Below are 21,078 nucleotides of genomic sequence, written 5' to 3'. Positions count from 1 at the left end.
GTATATTCTTCAACAACTGTTTTTTTTTTCTCTCTCTTTTCTAAGCCAAATTGAACTGATCACTGTCTTGCACATGGCTTATAATATTCTGCTTCTCTTTTAGTTCACAGCATTCCTACCACCAGGAACGCCTTCCCATAGTCATCTGTACCTTTCAAGCCCTGGGAAATACTGCCTCTTCTGTGAACCTTTTTTTGATTTCTTTCTAATCCCAGTAAGAGTTTTCTTTTCTTAAAACCATTGTAACACTTTGCTTATATTATTTTGCATTTTCCTGTGATCTCTGCTTGAATTTGACAACTCTTTCACCACTTCAGCCCTGCCTGGATGCTGGGGTTTGAATCCAGGTCCTTGTACATATTGGGTATGCACTCTATCATTGAGCTAAATCCTCAGCTGATAACCGATTTTTTGAGAATTTGCTATGTATAATGACAAGAATTCAGAAACATAGAAATATAAAAGCTTGGTTTGAATCAAAGGAGATTTCCTTTCAAGCATATAGCATATTTCACTTTATATTATATACATTTGTGTACCCCTTCATTATGTTTTGTAATATTCTTCAAGTAAGGGCATAATAGAAAAGAATGTGAGCACTGGTCATGATAATATATACCTGTAATCCCAGTACGCAGAGTCAGAGGCATGGGATCACAAATTGTAGGCTATGTAGGAAGATCTTGACTCAAAACAAAAAAACAAAAAATATGAGCTTAAACTAGAAGATGTAGATTTTTAGTGAGTCACTTATCATAGTCCATAGTACATTATTGATCTTTTTCACTATTGTCTTTTTTTCAATCTGTAAAAAAAGAAAATAATATAGAATAATTTTTATAGCTTTTTTCTTTTTTTTTTTTTATACATATGGGTGTATAGGAAAATTTTTACTTATTTGAATTTTCCTAAAACTAATAGGTATGGTTTCCTGAATTACATCGTTAGGGAGTGACTCAATGTCACAATAAAGAATGCCATAGCTTTCCATAGCAGCTTAAAGTCAGTCTAGTGAATTTGAGTGCAGTCTGAGCATCTTGTGGTATGGGCACTGGGCCTTGTAATCTTGGGGATCTTCTGGCTAGCAAGGATGCGTATTTCAGAGAGACCCCTAATAGGCAGTGTGGTGAACAGCCAATAGTGTTTAAAGATAATTATATCTCCTGTGAAGAGTCTTTTTTTTTGTTGAAACAGTATAAATGATCAGCTGGAAACTGTGCTTCCAGGCACCTGCAGAAAGTCTCATGAGAGGTGCCGCTGTGAAGGGACTAGCTTCTCATAGACCAAGCTGCTTCCTTAGCCAGTCCCTAGCCACATTACACAGAAAGACATGGATTGGGGACAGTGGAGGAAAAGCCTGAGAAAGGAGGTGTTTTGGTTTTGTTTTTTCGCGTGGAGGTAGTGGCATGGCAGCGAAGGGCTCGGGGGAATGTTGGTGCTCTGCGCTCAGATGCTAGCTGGTCTCACTTGAAGTTGTGAGTGCGGCTTGTACATGGGGGGAGTAGTAAGTAAGTCCGTTGCCTAGAGCTACGCACTTAGGTGAGACACATCTGATTTGTTTCTAAAGTGCTCCAAATCATATGATTTCTTTTTTTTTGTTGTTGTTATTGTTGGTCATAGGGCTTGAACTCTGGGCTTGGGCGCTGTGCTTGTACTCTTCGGCTCAAGGTGAGCGCTCTACCGCTTGAGCCATAGTGCCACTTCTGGCTTTTTAGTGCTTTTATTGGAGATGAGAGTCTCATGGACTTTCCTACCCGGGCTGGCTTTGAACCACATCCTCAGATCTCAGCCTCCTGAGTAGCTAGGATTACAGGTGTGAGCCCCTGGTGCCCGGCAAATCATATGATTTCTATAACTTCAGGTGATAATTATAGTAGACAGAAGAATGTATCAACTTAAATATTCTAGGTCCTTCAGATCTTGATTAGTCTTAGTTTTAGTGACAAAAAAATTTTTGCTAGGAAATAGTTGAATTCAAATCTAGACAAATATACTTTATATCTTCATCTTTTTGGTCTTTTAATATATCTAGTTATCTGCCTTTTTTGGGGGGGGGGGGCGTAGTTTATGGGAAGTAAGAGTCTCATGGACCTTCGTGCGTAGGCTGTCTTTGAACTGCAATCCTCAGATCTCAGCCTTCTAAGTAGCTATATTTACAGCCAATATCCACTGGCGCCCAGCTGATTGGCTGTTTTTTTTTTTATTTTATTTTTATTTTTTTATTGTGAACATACTGTACAGAGGGGTTACAATTACATGGGCAAGATAATGAGTACATTTCTTATCAAGCATTGCAGCCTCCTCCTTTGTTTACCCTTCACATCCCTTCCCAGCCCCCCCCCCCCCCCCCCCCGGCTGTTTTCTTGTTGTTATAAACATCTCCTGTGTGTATGTATATGTTTATGTGTATTTTATTTCAACGTTTCTCTGTGTAGTCTAGTCTGGCCTTTCAATTTGAAATCTTCCTCCCTTAGCTTCTTGATTTGTAGAATCACAGGCCTGTACCACTTGGCCTGGCTGGGTAAATTATTTAATGTAGCAAGTGTCAGAGCGGTAATATTTGAGGATATGTAAGATATATATGAGTTTAAGGAAAAAGGTGTCTAACAGATTGGAAAAAACAGTTTTATATCTGAATAGAGTCAGAAAGGAAGGTATAGAGAAAAGGTTATCAGGCCAAAATTACAAACAGTATGAAAGGTTAGGAAAATAGAAGTATTTAATTATGATTTGTAAATATGTTCTGGGAGACCAGGCCATGAGTCATCTTTTGAAGTCTCAAAGTATCTAAGATATAAAAGCACGTAAGACCCAGGGGAAGTAGCACCCATCTATAGTCCCAGAAATCCCAAGTCTCTTTGGGAAGATAGAGAATTGAGGTCCAGCCTGGCATATATAGTGAGTTCAGTGACAGTCTGGGTTACATGTGAGACCCTGTCTCAAAACAAGAAAATGATTAGTTGCTTTATTCCTATTGGAAACATTTATTGAGTAAATGTTACATTAGGCACTAAGTTCTACACTTGGTAGCATTTTCTTTTTTAGTTTCTCCACAAACTTTTATTGTAGTTATTTTCTTGCAGGTAGGAACAAAGGTTTAAAGAAGCTTAGTAATTGTAGAACTGGTTTCTTTGGATTACTTTGACATCCTCTTCATCATTTTGTTATAGTATGTAGATCAATTGTTTACATATATGGTATGTAGTCGGTGCATTATTTCCTGAATTAACTGAACTCTCATGCATTTTTTTAAATGTCTAATCATAGCATCTAAGACTTCTTTTTTTTTTTTTTTTTTTTTTTTGGGTCCGGTCGTGGGGCCTGAACTCTGGGCCTGGGCGCTGTCCCTCAGTTCTTCAGCTCAAGGCTAGCACTCTACCACTTGAGCCACAGTGCCACTTCTGGCTTTTTTGTTTTTGCTTATGTGGTGCTGAGGAATCGAACCCAGGGCCTCAGGCGTGCAAGGCAAGCGCTCTACCACTGAGCCAACTTCCCAGCCCAAGCATCTAAGACTTCTGTAGCACTTTAAACTTCAATATGGTCACATTGACTGGATTCACATCTTTATCAGTATTGTTAATACAAGATTATTTTTACTAAAAAATGTCTATAGAATATTTAACTCAGGGCTTTGAGCTTTCTAGCTAGGCAAGCACTTTACCTCTGAATCCATGCTTCCAGTTCCAAAACATCTAAAAATCTTTTGCTAGGGAGGCTGGGAAGGTGGCTCAGTGGTAGAGCGCTTACTCTGGGTTCGATTCCTCAGCACCACATAAGCAAAAAAAAAAAAAAGCCGGTAGTGGCGCTGTGGCTCAAGTGGTAGAGTGTTAGCCTTGAGCTGAAGAGCTGAGGGACAGCGCCCAGGCCGAGTTCAGGCCCCACGACCGGACCCCCCTCCAAAAAAAATCTTTTGCTAGCCGGATGCTGGTGGCTCACACTGAGATCTGAGAGGATCGCTGTTTGAAGCCAGCTGGGGCAGGGAAGTCTGTGAGACCATTATCTCCAATTAACTACCAGAAAACCAGAAGTGGAGCTGTGGTTCAAAGTGGTGGAGCACTACCTTCGAGCAACATAACTCAAGGACAGTACCCACACCCTCAGTTCAAGACCCATGACTGACCTTCCCCCCCAAGGAAAAAAAAAGTTGCTTAAATATATGAATATTGCATCACTATTTTATTTAAAGTAGAAAAATAGGATATATGGATAGGCTGACAGGAGAAAATTTAAATCAACATTCTGTCATGCAGCTCACCTCTGTTTATATTTTGGTGACTTAAAATACACACAAATGTTTAAAACTTATTTTAACAAAGCATGTGTTTCAAGAGTTTATTTCTCTTGCAGTGTTTCTGTTGTGTCTTATGCTTTCTGTTATATAGGACATGTAACTGCTTTTTTTTTTGTTGGTCATGGGGCTTGAACTCTGGGCCTGGGCGCTGTCCCTCAGCTCTTCAGCTCAAGGCGAGCGCTCTACCACTTGAGCTACAGCGCCACTTCCAGTTTTCTGGTGGTTTATTGGATATAAGAGTCTCACAGTCTCTCCTGCCCGGGCTGGCTTTGAACCGCGATCCTCAGATCTCAGCCTCCTGAGTAGCTAGGATTACAGGCGTGAGCCACCAGCGCCGGCTGTAACTGCATTTTGAATGAATTAATTTGCTTTCATCTCTGAAGCTTCAGGATAAAAAAATAAAAAAAAGATCATGTTAACCTCAAAGCTACTTTATACTCTTTGTGGAGTCAACTGCTTTTCCTGACTTTAGGCTTTACTGCTATGCTGACTATATTAGTTTAGTTTTTCTCTACTAAATAAGTTTTACTTAAGCCTTCATTTTTGTTTTTGTGAGATAGGGTCCTGCTAGATAGCCCAGCTGGCCTCAAACTCACTGTACTCAAGTAGCTTCTCTAAGTTCTGGTATGATAAGTGCCACCTCCATCCAGCTAAATGTTTTGAACTTTCTAAAATAAGTTTAATAAACTAAGTCTCTAAACTTACCTTTCTCTCTCAACCACTCCCCCACATCAAGAGAATAATGAATCCCCATGTACCTCTCACTTAACACTTTAAACAAATAACAAATCACAGACAATCTTTCATCTAATCTTCCTAGTTATTTTGACGTAAAGCCAGGCATTACATTGTAGTTTTAATACCAGGACTTCATTTTTATTCAAGTTCTAATTTATTCTTTTTTTTAAATAGTATTTTCTTTTAAAAGCATTCTCTTTTTAATAAAAATGCTTTAAAGTATATAACCGTATCTTTAAAAAATGAATACATTGTGCCAGGTTCCCGTGGCTCACACCTATAATCCTAGCTACTCAGGAGGCTGAAATCTGAGGATCACCGTTCAAAGCCAGCCCAGGCAGGAAAGTCGGTGAGACACTTATCTCCAATAAACCACCTGAAAAAACCGGAAGTGGCGCTGTGGCTCAAGTGGTAGAGCACTTGCCTTGAACTGAAGAGCTGAGGGACAGTGCCCAGGCCAGAATTCAAGCCCACCTACACCAAGGCTGTAGAGCACCTCAAATATATTTCTTATATTGTTTATTTGAGTAAGGTTTATATGTTGCATGTGTTGATGTATATTTCTTTTCTTTTTTTTTTTTTTTTTTTTGGGTCAATTGTGGTGCTTGAACTCTGGGCCTGGGTGCTGTCCCTGAGCTCTTCAGCTCAAGGCTAGCGCTCTATCCTTTGAGCTACAGCGCCACTTCTGGTTTTTCTGAGTGGTTTATTGGAGATAAGAGTCTCATGTACTTTCCTGCCCAAGCTGGCTTTGAACCATGATCCTCAGATCTCAGCTTCCTGAGTAGCTGGGATTACAGGTGTGAGCCACCGGTGCCTGGTTCCTCTTGTCTCTTAATTAGAGGTTTCCCTCTATGTTGTATTTTCCTTTGCATTGTTTGTTGATTTTTTTTTGAGCTGGTTGTTACTTTGTTTTTTAACTGTCTTTATAAATACACATTCTCAATCAGCCTTTCATGAAAATAATTAGGGTGAACTTTTAAAATTGAGACATAACTTATACATAGTTACATGCACAGATCTTAAGTATAGGCTTGAATTTTTAGTGTATAAACTATACAACTATACTGTATCCATCACCCAGTGTGCTTTATTGTCAGTTGTGATCTGTTTTTGTTTTATTGTTTTTGTTTTTGCTTTTGTAATGAAAACAAAAGAAGAAATTTTGTCTGTTTTTAGGCTCTATCATTTAGAATAACAGCAACAAGGAGAAATTTTCTATCAGAAACATAAATTAAAAACCAAGCATGTTGGCTTGTGCCTATAATCATAGCTACTTAGAAGTCTGAGGTCAGAAAATTGCAGGTTGAGGGCAGCCTTGGCAAAAAGTTTCCAAGACCCTTAGCCAGGTGACAGTGGCTCATGCCTGTAATCCTAGCTACTCAGGAGGCTGAGATCTGAGGATCGCGGTTCAAAGCCAGCTGGGCAGGAAAGTCTGTGAGACTCTTCTCTCTGATTAACCACCAGAAAACCAGAAGTGGTGCTGTGGCGCTGTGGCTCAAGCTATAGAGCGCTCACCTTGAGCTGAAGAGCACAGGGACAGCACCCAAGCCCAGAGTTCAAGCCCCACGACTGACTCCCCCCCAAAAAAAGTTTCCAAGACCCCATCTCAACAGAAAAAGATGGTGTGGTAGTATGTACCTACAACAGGTACTGTAAATAGGATTGTGGTCTAAGCCAATCTAGGCAAAATGTGAGAGCCTATCTCAAAACTAAGCAGAGTAAAAATGGGGTGCTGCTCAAGTGGTACAGTTTCTGTTTTAATGAACATGCCTTTCTTGAGTTCGAATCCTAGTGTGCTGAACACCCCCTTCCCCCCCCAAAAACCGGATGGCCATAGATACATACATGCCTACATATATATATATACACACACACACACATATATACACACACACACACACATATATATAATGGTATATATATATATATATATATATAATGTATATATATATATATATATAATGTATCTCATTAATAGGAACTTTGCCTAGTATGTGAGAGGTCCTGGGTTTAAACCACACAAACAAGAAAGTTCTAATGAGGACATAAATGAAAAGTACAGGCTGGGTGCTGGTGGCTCATGCCTGTAATCCTAGCTACTCAAGAGGCTGAGATTTGAGTATTGTGGTTCAAAGTCAGCCTGGGCAGGAAAGTCTATGAGACTCTTATCTCCAATAAACCACCAGAAAACTGGAAGTGGTGCTGTAGCTCAAGTGGTAGAGTGCTAGCCTTGAGCTGAAGAGCACAGGGACAACACCCAGGCCCAGAATTCAAACCCCACAACCAACCAAAAAAATGGGCTGGGAATGTGGCTTAGTGGTAGAGTGCTTGCCTAGAGTACATGAAGCCCTGGGTTCGATTCCTCAGTACCACATACACAGAAAAAAGCCAGAAATGGCACTCTGGCTCAAGTGGTAGAGTGCTACCCTTGAGCAAAAAGAAGCTCAGGGACAAGTGCTCAGGCTCTGAGTTCAAGCCCTAGAACTGGGGGGAAAAAAAGCCAAAAACAAAACGAAGCTTTTTGCTTTTCAGTATCAGATGACTAAATTAAGGAGATTAAGATTTTGGAAAAATACTTCTTTGTAGCAGAGGCATATGTGTACCATGTTTAGAGTAAAGCTGAGAAGTTTAAATGTTCTGTATTAGAATATATACATTGGCAAAACCATCCCTGATGTTGCGTATTGCTTGAATTGCATGCACTTCTCCCCGTGTCCTCTCCCTCTTTCTCAATTTCAAGCAACAGACTTCTAAATTCCCTCTAAATTAGTGAAATTGAATGGTGTTAACTGCAGTTGGGTCACATAGATTCACTGTATGGTGTTTGACAAACATTTGCCAACTTGGTTATCTTTGCTTTGTCCATCATATGCAGTTGTATTTTACTTTGAGAAAATTTTGTTGATTGGCTGTGTGTTTTGTTAGACCTAGTCTATTGATTTTATTTTGATAGGCCAGTTACTAAGAGTTTGTAGTGGCTATTCTGTGTGAGCAGTCATCTTTATCCCTCTGCTGATAGCCATTTTATAGACTGTTTAGGCTAGGAAACAGAATTAGAGTTTTTATGATTTGTCCAAGACTACATATTTAGTAACTGTTAAAAACAAGGATCTAAGCCCTGGACTTTTACTCCAGCACTGTTAAAAAAGTTTTCACTAAAGTATGCCATCATGAAGCTTAAATGAAACTAAGCAATAACAATTTTTATACAGTTCTTGCTTCTTAGATATAAAGGCCTTTTTAATACATGAAAAAACAGAATTTGAAGCTTAATTATATCAAATCTGACTGGGAGAGAGTTGTTTCAAGAAAAAGTTTTAGCTAAAAACTTAATAAAGGTAATTTAAATGCCCATGGTTTATAATATAACATGAAATTGATATTACTGCTCTTAAAGGCAGTTAATAGAAAAATAGCTTATCAGATTGTCTTTATATAATCCAAGGAATATGGCTTTCTTAAAACTTGAAGTTTCTTAAACTTCTAGCTTGATTTTTTGTAAGTGAAAAGTCTGCTTTTCTATGGGAAATGGGTTTATGTAGAAGTTTTTTCCTAAAATAATATAAATTTCTTTTTAAAGAGGCACATTCCTTTATGCCTTATATTGAGATCTATATTTTGCAATTGAATTTCTTATCTGAAAGACTTGTATATCTATTGTTTCTGCTGTTCAAGTCATGGACATTTGGAATTAATCACCTACATTTTACTTTTTTGGGGAGATACTCCTAACTTTGTAAATAGGTTTTGGGTTTTAAATAGCTTAAGTTGTTACATATACCTTGTTACTATAATTTTTGTCACCAACTAAGATCCTACTCCCATCATCAAAAAAAGGCTATATTGCTTAAGAAAACCAGTTTCTTTCAAATTTGTCGTTACATACAAAATTTTTAGTTACTTTTTTCTTGCTTTCATTGAACATTTGTGTTCTTAAAAGAAACATCAGAAAAAAAGATTTTTCAAAAAATCCAAAGGCCTTTTGGAAAGGCCTGGAATTTTTATGTGACGTCTGTTGGGTGAAGCTAATGGAACAATTAGTTAAGCTGGTTCCTTCTGTACGTATTCAAAGCTTCTCGTTTTAACCTCTGGTTTAGTCCCATCTTACTAGATTTAAGTGGCTTTTGTTTTGTTTGTTTTTTTTCATGCAGGTTCTGCTCATTAATCACCACGAGTGTGGATCTGAAGAAGAGTTTATTACCTCTTTTTTTGAGTATGTTTAACTTCAGATACACACAACGTAGCCTCTCCTTCCCTATTAGATTCTTAGAAGGTAGTTATATATTTTTTTATAGTCTCCTTCCTTGTGGCTTTGTTAGTGTGATCAATAAAATAAATATTCCTTTCATACTGGGCTACTGCATGCAAATCAGTTCATTTAAAACCTCCTGGAGGTCTTGGCATGCCAAGCATAAAACTATTGAGTGTTTGTCTGTGGAGGTAACCATGTTCCAAAGAAATCTAAGAATTGAATTCTTTTATCAAATATCTGGGAGAGTTATCCTGTAGCTTCTGGGAATCTTTGACTTTAAGGGGTTTATTGTTGGTATGTGACTTACAAATTTCTTTTAAAATGGGATATGATAATTAGACAATTTTGTGTTATTAGGTATCTGAATGAGAAATAGAAATTAGCTTACATTTCACCTTATTGTATGCCTTACAAGAGAGATAATTTGTCATGCCATATTAACTTTAATGAACATTTATTATTTTGTGTTTGTAAATTTTAGACAAATACATGTACTTTCCTCTTATACATGATGTGATAGTGTATGCTATATAAAATTCTTCCTTTTATACCTAGGGTTGGAAAAAAGAAAGAATTCTGGCTGAATATCCCGATGGCAGGATAATAATGGTTCTTCCTGAAGACCCAAAGTATGCCCTGAAAAAGGTAAATTTCCAGTGAAGTTTTATATAGAGTTGATGATCATTTCCAGCTAATGTTAAGAAGATAATGTATTTCTAGAATAGCATATTTAAACACTAGTTGGAAACAAGAAATAAGCATTTAAAGGATACCCATAGCTAGCTCTGGCCTACATTTATAATCCTAGCACTCTGGAGCTGAGGTAGGAGGATTGAGAATTCAACTCTGCTTACACTGCATAGTGAGTTTGAGACCAGCCTGAACTAACATAGTGAGACCACACACACACACACACACAGACACACACACACAGACACACACACACACAGACACACACACACAGACACACACACACACACACACACACACACACACACACACACACACACACACACACACACACACACACACACACACACACACACTTTAAAAGGCACAAAACCTATCTAAAGGAAAAAGAAAAAATACCAAATCAAGACTGGCTGACTTACTTGAAAAATTATACCCAACTATATCCACATATGAAAAACTAATTTAAAAGAGTCAGTATGTGCCCAGTATTATCAGTAAGTTTTGTGATTATATAGAAGGCGTGCTGATTAAGTTAATGAATTAATACCAAGTAAGTGATCTCAGGAATGAGAAAATTAAAAGTCAAGAACTAAAGTAGAACCCACGGGGCTGGGAAGGTGGCTCAGTGGTAGAGCGCTTGCCTTGCATGCATGAGGACCTGGGTTTGATTCCTCAGCACCACATAAGCAAAAAGAAAAAAGCTGGAAGTGGCGCTGTGGCTCAAGTGGCAGAGCGCTAGCCTTGAGCTGAAAAGCTCAGGGACAGCGCACAAGCCCAGAGTTCAGGCCCCACGACTGGACTCAAAAAAAAAAAGAAAAAAAGTAAAGGTAGAACCCAGTTGGTAGCACATGCTTCTTGAGATTCTGGGCTAAATCCCCAACACTAGTACGAAACAAGTCTAGAAAAGTTTTTTTTTGTTGGTTTTTTGTTTTTTGCCAGTTCTGAGGCTTAAACTCAGGGCCTGGGCTGCTTTTGCTCAAGGCTAGCACTCTACCACTTGAGCCACAGCACCACTTCTGGCCTTTTCTGTTTATGTGATACTAAGGAATTGAACCCAGTTCTTCATGCATACTAGGCAAGCATTCTAATATAAAGTTTAGAGGCTGTTATTATAGGTCAGTGGTTGATTCATGCCTACAATGTATACAATCCTTAGCACTGCAAAAAAGAACCCCGCCCAACTCAAAAGTAAAGTTTCATTTTAAATATACATGTCTAAATACAAACTTACTACAGAAGCTAGTTTAGCAGTACATCATAATAGAGGAAATTAAAGGTTACATATATATGATTGTGTGTATGTGTGTATGCTGGTTCTACAGCTTAAACTCAGGAACTGGGAGCTGTCCCTAAGCATTTTTGCTCAAAGCAAGTGCGCAAGTGCTCTACCACTAGAGCCACAGCTCCACTTCTGGCTTTTTTGGTGTTTAATTGGAGATAGGAGTCTCATGGACTTACCTGCCTGGGTTGGCTTTGAACCACAATCCTCAGAATTTAGCGTCCTGGGTATTAACAGGTGTGAGCCACCAGTGTTTGGCCTTCAAATATATTTTTAGGTGACAAAGATACATTTCCTCTTAATCTAGTTTCAGCTGGGTCTTAATTAACTTAGAGAGTTGATTCTACAGAATTAGAGAAACTAATTCCTAGCCGGGCGCTGGTGGCTCACGCCTGTAATCCTAGCTACTCAGGAGGCTGAGATCTGAGGATCGCGGTTCAAAGCCAGCCCGGGCAGGAGAGACCGTGAGACTCCTATCTCCAATCAACCACCAGAAAACTGGAAGTGGCGCTGTAGCTCAAGTGGTAGAGTGCTCGCCTTGAGCTGAAGAGCTGAGGGACAGTGCCCAGGCCCAGAGTTCAAGCCCACGACCGACCAAAAAAAAAAAAAAGAAAGAAAGAAACTAATTCCTATAATAAGTACAACTCTACTTTAGTAGTGAATCACACAAAAGATCAGGCACCAGTGGCTCACACCTGTAATCCTAGCAACTCAGGAGGCTCAGATCTGAGGATTGCTGTTCAAAGCCAGCCCAGACAGGAAAGTTCATGAGACTCTTTTTTTTTTGCCAATTATCACCAAAAAAATCTTAAGCAGCTTTGAGAGTTCATTGTGTACTGTGTTGATAAATTACTTGGAGAAATAATGAAGTCTGGAGGTATATGTCAAGAGTATTTTAAAAGCAACAACAGGATAAACTTAGTTTTGAACAATATGTTGAGCTAGGTATATAGCTCAGTAATAGAGCACTAGTTAGCATGTATTAGTTCCTAGGTTAAATCTTCAGAACTATAACAACAACAAGAGTTAATTACAGATAATGTGCTGTGTCTATTTTTATTTTACCAATGAGGCAGTAATTATTATTTTGGAAGAAAAGTGGCTTGTGGGCTGGGAAGGTGGCTCAGTGGTAGAGTGCTTGCCTTGCATGCATGAGATCCTGGGTTTGATTCCTCAGCACTACATAAGCAGAAAAAGCTGGAAGTGGTGCTGTTGCTCAGTGGTAGAGCACTAGCCTTGAGCTGAAAAGCTGAGGGACAGTACCCAGGCCCAGAGTTCAGGCCCCACGACCAGAAAGAAAAAAAAAAGTGGCTTGCCTGGCTAAAGATTTCAGTGATGTTCTAGCTAATTCACAGCTCATGATTCTCCTATTAGAAGCGCATTAGTGTAGAATAGAAGCTAGTATAGGAACTCAAACCTCTCGTTTCCTAGACTGCTGAGCATGGCATCATTGTCCTGCTCTTCTGTCCAGCACTCTTCATCTCACATTGCAAGTGGTATGCACGGCTTAACAATTACTGATCAATGGACATTTCTATAAGAATTCTTTTTAGAGTACTATTCTTCTAAAAATATTCTGTTTGTTGAATTATACAATTTTCATATATCCAGTGCTTTCACTTTTAAAAAATTATTATTTATTTGGCAGGTCGACGAGATTAGAGAGATGGTTGATAATGACTTAGGTTTTCAACAGGCTCCGCTTATGTGTTATTCCAGAACTAAAACACTACTCTTTATATCTAATGACAAAAAAGTAGTTGGTTGCCTAATTGCTGAACATATCCAGTGGGTAAGTAACTTTTAAAGAGTGTTTGAAAGTAGTTTAATGCATTAACAAATTCATGTGTGATCTTGAATAGTATACAATCCTGACAAATTTTTCTAAATTAGACGAGGAAAGGTGTGAAGGATTGTAACACATTATATGGGTTGTTTGGGGAGGATGGTGGAGGGTGGCACTGGGATTGGAATTCAGGGTTTCTTGCTAGAGCAGCTTATTTGCTCAATTGGTGCTCTGCCACTGTCACTTGAGCCAGGCTTCCAACCCTACTTTTTGATGGATATTTTAGAGACAGAGCCTCAGACTTTTCTGGCTTTGAATCTTATGTGTGTGTGCATAGGTGTGCACACACGCACCAGCCAGTACTGGGGCTTGAACTTAGGCTTGAATGCCACCCTTAGCTTTTTCACTCTACCACTTGAGCTACAGCTCCACTTCTGGCTTTTTTGGTGATAATTGGAGAAAAAGAGTCTCTTAAACTTTCCTGCCTAGGCTGGCTTTTGAACAGCAGTCCTCAGATCTGAGCCTCCTGAGTTACTAGGATTACAGGTGTGAGCCATTGGTGCCTGGCCTTTTGTGTGGATTAACTACGAAATAGAGTTGTACTTAATGTAGGAATTAGTTTCTCTAATTCTGTAGAATCAGAAGTACTGTTAAAGTTTGTTTAGGATGGGCTGGGAAGGTGGCTCAGTGGTAAAGCGTTTGCCTTGCATGCATGAGGCCCTGGGTTCGATTCCTCAGCACTACATAAACAAAAAGAAAAAAGCTGGAAGTGGTGCTGTGGCTCAAGTGATAGAGCACTAGCCTTGAGCTGAAGAGCTGAGGGACAGCGCCCAGGCCCCACAACCAGACTCCCCCCAACCCCCCCCCCCCCAAAAAAAAAAGTTTAGGAAGTTTTCATGAGTGTAATTTCTCTCTCAGTTGGGCTTCCAACATTTGAATAAATGAAGGGTAGGTAGACCAGTGGGTAAAATGTGGCCTGTTTTTGTAAATGAAATTTTATTGTGCCATACCATTCACTCACTTAAATTTGTCTGTGGCTGATTTCATATTATAAAGCAGGAGGTGAGTACTCAAAAGAGAGACCAAGTAGGCTGTGACACCTAAAATATTTAGCTATCTGAGGACTTATTTTTATTTTTTTTGTGGTATGAGGTTTAAACCTTTGTTTGCTAAGTAGGCATTCTAACCACTTGAGCCATGCCCTTGTCCCTTTTGCTTACCTATTTTTAAACAAGAGCTGTGCTGTTTCCCAGGATGGCTTTGGGCTATGGTCCTTATAACTTCACTTGATCAGCAGAATATTATCATTTCAACTTTTCTTTGAAATGGGGTTTCATTTTTTTAAAAATTAATTTAGCCTGGTCTTGAACTACACTTTTCTTACCTTTGTCACCTGAGTAGCTGAGATGACAGATATGGGCCACTGTGCGTGGCCTATCTAGGCCTTTATACCAAGTTTTTCCACTCTGAATAGATAACTTTTTAACTAAAAGTTAAAAGTTATAGATGAAGTCATTGGCTATGTTTAGTGGTATGAACAGAAACTGAGGAATGAGTTCATATTGTAAATGTTATATAGTTCTTTTTTTTTTGGTCTGTCATGGGGCCTGAACTCTGGGCCTGGGTGTTGTCCCTCAGCTCTTCAGCTCAAGGCTTGTGTTCTACCACTTGAGCCACAGCACCACTTCTGGCTTTTTTTTTTTTCTCTGCTTATGTGGTGCTGAGGAGTCGAACCCAGGGCCTCATGCATGCAAGGCAAGTGCTCTACCACTGAGCCACCTTCCCAGCCCTGTTACATAGTTCTTAAGACCAACCTAAGCAAATAGGAGCTTTTTGACTCTACGATTTTCACTTGAAAAATCTTTTTTTTCATCTAAGTTCATCTTCATGAATTTAGTTAGTATTGTATATAAGTACTATTCCCTTAGTGTCTTTACCATACCAATAGCTGCCTGCATAAATACGTGCTGCTTCATAAAAATTAATAGGAGGACAAAAAAATCCTATGAGTTTATTTCTGTTTTTCAAGTTTTCATGCCTTGAAATTGTAGTTCTTAAGAGTCTTGCTGTGATAATTGGTTTAAAGTAAGTAGCTGACAAGTACTTTTGTACTTCCTTTCTTTCTTTTTTTGTTATTGACTAAGATGGGGTCTCAGACTTTTTCCTGGGCCAGCCTCAAACTATGATCCTCTTGATCTTCATCTCTTGAGTAGCTGTGATTACAGGTGTGAGCCACTGTGCCTAGGTAAACCATGCGTTTTAAAATTTCTGTTTTACTTAATTTCAAAAACAACTTACAACAGTGATTAGATTAGAAGATAACTAATGCTAACTCTTAATTAAAAAAAAAAGTTTTTTGGCTTTTGATGCTAGTACTGGGGCTTGAATTTGGGGCATGGATATAGCCCTTTAGCTATTTTGCTCCAGGCTGGTACTCTGCCACGAGTTACACATCTATATTGGACAAAGAGATATATGATTTTTACAGTTATTTATTTAAAGAGACCAGAAGATTCAAGAGCCTTTTAAAATTCTGATTTTCCTGCTGTTCCTAGTCTTAGTTCTTGCACAGCTATAAATCCAAGAAATATGGAAACATTGATAGGAGCAGCCATTAATACTACTAAATTCTGAACCTGTATTTTTGCTAATTATTAGTCTGTAGGAGGTAGAGGGAATTGTTCCATTCTTATGTGGACCACACAGTAGAACGTTTTATATATTTTTTCCTTACTTAATCTCTCAAAATGTGAGTTGATGAGTATATCCAATTTATACATGAGAAGCCCTGACCTTAGAGAAATTAACTGACTTTCCCTCATAGTGATATAAATAATGAATTAGAACTTCTAGGTTTGTGAATTTTCTAAAAGCGAGAGTAAAACCGTGAGTGATTCCCATAGTTATTAAGCCTCACAAATGTAGTGACTCCTCAATTTTCACATTTATAGGGCTATAGAGTTATAGAAGAGAAACTTCCAGTGATCAGGTCAGAAGAAGAAAAAGTCAGATTTGAAAGGCAAAAAGCCTGGTGCTGCTCAACATTGCCAGAACCTGCCATCTGTGGGATCAGTCGGATATGGGTATTCAGTATGATGCGTCGGAGGAAAATAGCTTCTCGCATGATTGAATGCCTAAGGTAACTTGAATGTTGGTTTGCAGTAGTTTAGGAGTTGAGAATTTTAGTATGAAGATTGGCATTTCATTTAATTATAATTGTATGGTTTGTATTTGTACTTATAGTAAATTTTGCATAAAATTACCAGTGTATTGGATCTGTAAATACTTCCCTGTGAAGTTAATCTGAGGAGAACAAAAGCATTCTTGTTTAAATCTTAACTATTTTGACTTGGTTGTAGCTGTGATGTTATGTCACAATCATGACTTATTTCGAGTTTCATTGATACTAGAGAAATTTTTTTTTATTGTGAAAATACTGTACAGAGGGGTTACAATTACATGGGCAAGATAATGAGTACATTTCTTATCAAGCATTGTAGCCTCCTCCTTTGTTTCCCCTTTCTACCCTTCATATCCTTGCACCCCGCCCCCCTCGTCCTCCCCCCCCCCCCCCCCCCCCCCCCGTCCCCCCTACCAAAGTTGTAAAGTTCGTTTTTCGACATAACGACTTGTACAGCTCATTGTTGCAATGGGATATTAGAGAATTTTAAAACATAACCAACAAGCTGTGGAAAGTTTCTTGTGAGTTCAGCTTTTTACGAAAATTTGTCTCAATTTAAGAGTATTATTTGTAAACTTTTAGGTCCCTTATTTTCTTTTGTCCCTGGATTGTCAAAGGTATAGATAAAAGACTCATTTGTTTTTTGTTCTGTAAATTGTCTCTATTTTTGTTCTCCTTTGGTGAAGGAGTTTAATGATTACATTCATTCAAAAGAGGTTTCTGGGTGGTGTCAGTGGCAGAGTGGTGTCTGGCATGTCACTCTTGTTTTTGTTGTTACATATAAAAAGCCACTGCATAGTCCATAGCCACTAAGATTCATACCAATGTTGTCTTGTCAGAGTTTATAGTTTTAGTTGCTACATGTAGGCCTTTGACCTAGTTTGAGTTAATTATTGTATGTAATTTGAGGCAGTTTATCACATGTGATATTCTCTTATAGTAGTTGGTCGTAGCATGTTGTTAAAAATTATTGCCCACTGGGAAGATGGCTCAGTGGTAGAGCTCTTGCCTTGCATGCATGAGGCCCTGGGTTTGATTCCTCAGCACCACATAAGCAAAAAGAAAAAAGCCAGAAGTGGCGCTGTGGCTCAAGTGGTAGAGCGCTAGCCTTGAGCTGAAGAGCTGAGGGACAGCGCCCAGGCTCAGAGTTCAGGCCCCATGACTGGACCCAAAAAAAATTAAAAAAAAAAAAAAATTATTGCCCATAAATAGAGTAATTGGTCTGTATGTCTGTTCTCATGTCACCTCCTGCACTTTGGAACACTATTGCTTTGTAGTATATTTTAAATGAGAAAATATGAGTGTTCTAGCCTTGTTTCTTCTTTTAAAAATTATTTTGGCTATTTGGCATCCACTGTATTTCCATGTTAATTTTAGGACCAGCTCTTCAATTTCTCTAGAGAAGCCATCTATAGGTCAGTTTGTAGGAAAATGCCAGTTTTACAATGTTAAGGTCTTCTGATTCATAAACTTGGAATGTCTTTGTTTCTGTTAGATCTTTCATTCAGTAATATTTATGTTTGTAGTTAATAGTCTTATACTTAGTTAAACTTACTCCTAGTATTTTGTCTTATCTTAATTTTTTGTTTTTTTTTGGCCAATCCTGGGGCGTAGACTTGGGGCCTGTGTGTTGTCCCTGATCCTCTTCGTATTCACTCTACTACTTGAGCCATAGCACTTCCGTTTTTTTTCTGAGTAATTTACTAGAGTGTCTCACAGACTTTGCTGTCCAGCTGGTTGGCTTTGAGCCACAATCCTTATATCTTAACTTCCTGAGTGAGTAGCTGGGATTATAGGTGTGAGCACCAGTGCCCAGGTTTGTTGTTGTTTTTTTTTGTTTTTGTTTTTTGTCGTGGGGCTTGAACTCTAGGCCTGGGCGCTGTCTCTGAGCTCTTCAGCTCAAGGCTAATGCTCTACCACTTGAGCCACAGAACCATCCAGCCTTTTCTGTTTATGTGGTGCTGAGGAATTGAACCCAGGGGGCCTCATGCATAGGAGGCAAGCAGTCTACCGCTGAGCCACCTTCCCAGTCCCCCAGCTTTGTTTTTTTTGTTGTTGTTGTTTGGTCATGGGCCTGGGCGCTGTCCCTCAGCTCTTCAGCTCAAGGTGAGCGCTCTACCACTTGAGCACAACACCACTTCCCCAGCTTTGTTTTTCCTAATTTTTTGGGGATTATCAATTACAAGAAGATAGAAAATATAATTAATATTTATATCACCCAAGCTGAATTCAGCTTGCATGTGTTTTCTAAATCACTTAGAATTCTATTAACCATGTCCTTTCATCTCTAAAAAGATAGTTGTTTTTTTCTTTCCTATCTAGATGCCTTTCTTCTTCTTTTCCTCATCTAATTCACTGACTATAACCTTTTGTTCATTTATTGGACAGGCAAGAACAGCCTTATCTTACTCCTGATATTTGAGAAACAGTTTACTTTCTCTGTATTACCTCTGATGTTCTTTGATGCTCTCGATCAGGTTGAAGAAGTTCTTAATTGTGTGTTGAGTAGATGTGGGTAGATGGGTTTTACATGGTTCCATCTATTAAAAAACAACAAACATCAAAAATAATACTTTAGGTGAATCAGTATTTCAACCATCTTTAGCATAGATCATTACTTAAGTCCTTTTAGAAAACACAAATGTGTCAGGCTTTCACTATTTTAATGATTTTTTAAAAAAACTTTTCATGTTTCCCTCCCACCTCTTCTTTTAATAGGAGTAACTTTATATATGGCTCATATTTGAGTAAAGAAGAAATTGCTTTCTCAGATCCTACTCCTGATGGAAAATTGTTTGCGACACAGTACTGTGGCACTGGTCAGTTTCTGGTATATAATTTTCTTAATGGACAAAGTACCACCTAAACCAATCTTGCCTGCAGTACCAGAAGACATCTTTTGAAGAGAATGAATTGGTTGCTGACTTTAACCAGGAACTAGGGCCATTTTTATTACAATGAACTCAGGACTGGTAACAACTATATGGTTGTTCCATTTTCATAAAATTGGAAATAATGCAGTAATAGCTGATTATTGTTTTGTTTTTTAAAAAAGATATTTTATTATCTTTTACAGAAATTTATGATTGATGTATTTTATCTATAGTAATTTAGACATGTTTACATGCAGCAGATAATTGTTCATAGTGGACTGAAAACTAATGCAAGGACTATGGTCTCAGTGATAAGTATATTTTGAAGTTCTTAATATGGAAATATACCAGTGTAGCTTGGTACTGTACTTTTTAATATTTGATCTGATACCAGTTATAGGATTAAAGATTGTATTTTCACAGAATGGAAACCAATGTTTTTGAGTTACTGTTTAAGAAGGACACAGTACTATGTGTTTAGCAATTTGAAGCTAATTTTTAAAGAGACCTGATGGATACTTTAAGAAAACTCCTACAAAAAAGGAAAGTTCCAAAGAAATGGAAAAAATTTAGAAAACTGAGCATTTTCTTCCATTTCTCTTTCCCACCTTTGATGGCAGGATAAAGTAGAAAGAGGTAAAGAACTAAAGCTCTTATGAAGTGATAAATGACCAGAATTTTGATTGATACTTTCTGAGTTTGTTTTTACATTTCTGGTTTCACTTTAAAAAAATGCATTTGGCACAATTGGCCTGTTAGCAAATCTCAAAAAAGCTTATGAAATCATTATAGAATAGTTGCAAGCTAAATATGAATGACTTGGTATCTGCTTATTATTCCTCAGAAATACTGCACTGAGTATATACCTACATTATTGGACTTCATTTTGATACTTGTCTAACCTTCATAGTACCCTCTACTTTTAAAGGGTTTATATGTTGAAAAACTGCTGTGGCCTTCTATGACCTGTACATAATGTGGAATAAAATAATAAAATAGCCTTTTCTAAGTGATAAATGTACTAAGATAATGTTGTGTTGTTATTTATGTGTTTTTCAGGGAGTTTCTTAGGTATGAGACCGAAATATGGTTAAAACACTGATTTTGTAAAAGTAGTTCTTAGTAGTTTGCAGCAACTTAGCCAAATTTTCTCTCCAAAAGGCAAAGTTCTTTCTGATACTTGAGTAAATTGGTACTTCATCTTTGAAAGAAATAAAGGGCTACAGCCCAAGAGTGAAGTACCACTGTGTTTTCACATAGATTATCTGTATGAATTGAAACAATCATATCTTACTTTAGGACCTTAAATTAAGAGTTTGGTATATGTTTTATATTTCTGTAAAGAGGGGCTTTTATTATTTATAGGATGGTGTAAGACTGTTCTGCTTGGGTAGAAAGGGCAAGGGGTATAAGTATTTCACTCTGAAGAACAATGTGAACGTTAAGGTAACACTGAGCTTGTAATACAGGTCTCATTTGCACATGAGTAATATATACTACATAGACAAGCACCAGTTGATTTTTTTTTTTTTTTTTGCACCAGTTGATTTTAAGGAGATTTGGAGGTAGAGAAGGATATGTATTGATTGGTTTCTTTAAAAGTTAGTATTAGGGGCTGGGAAGGTGGCTCAGTGTTAGAGTGCTTGCCTTACATGAATGAGGTCCTTGGGTTCGATTCCTCAGCACCACATGGCAGAAAAAGCCAGAAGTGGTGTTGTGGCTCAAGTGGTAGAGCTCTTCAGCTGAAGAGCTAAGGGACAGCGCTCAGGCCCAGGATTCAGGCCCCATGACTGACAAAAAAAAAAAAAAAAAAAAGTATTACATGGATAATATGGTACTTTCAAGTTAATGTTGAAAATAGCCACTTAAATTTTATAATCTAGATAGTTCTTTTAAGAAATTAGTAATAGGGGCTGGGAAGGTGGCTCAATGGTAAAGCACTTGCCTTGCATGCCTGAGGCCCTGGGTTTGATTCCTCAGTACCA

General features: G+C 38.2%; 1 protein-coding gene across 5 annotated transcripts in view; it reads left to right on the top strand.

The window, feature by feature from the left end:
* Positions 1–20,114, top strand: part of Esco1 (establishment of sister chromatid cohesion N-acetyltransferase 1) — a 74,923-nt gene extending 54,809 nt beyond the window's left edge. For 4 of the 5 annotated variants that reach the window (XM_042675096.1, XM_042675097.1, XM_042675094.1 and 1 more), the window contains exons 9-12: positions 9,837–9,926; positions 12,902–13,045; positions 15,991–16,178; positions 18,939–20,114. In XM_042675096.1, the coding sequence (XP_042531030.1) occupies positions 9,837–9,926; positions 12,902–13,045; positions 15,991–16,178; positions 18,939–19,086 (570 nt within the window). In that variant the 3' untranslated portion in view covers positions 19,087–20,114. Of the gene's footprint in view, positions 1–9,180; positions 9,303–9,836; positions 9,927–12,901; positions 13,046–15,990; positions 16,179–18,938 lie in introns of those variants that run through there. The other variant, XR_006146906.1, reaches the window with a different exon arrangement.
* The last annotated feature ends 964 nt before the right edge of the window (positions 20,115–21,078 follow it).

This window comes from Dipodomys spectabilis, unplaced genomic scaffold, assembly GCF_019054845.1.
Source record: "Dipodomys spectabilis isolate Male_0828 unplaced genomic scaffold, ASM1905484v1 ptg000024l, whole genome shotgun sequence".
NCBI classification, from domain to species: Eukaryota; Metazoa; Chordata; class Mammalia; order Rodentia; family Heteromyidae; genus Dipodomys; species Dipodomys spectabilis.
This window is presented reverse-complemented; position numbering and strand designations above follow the sequence as displayed.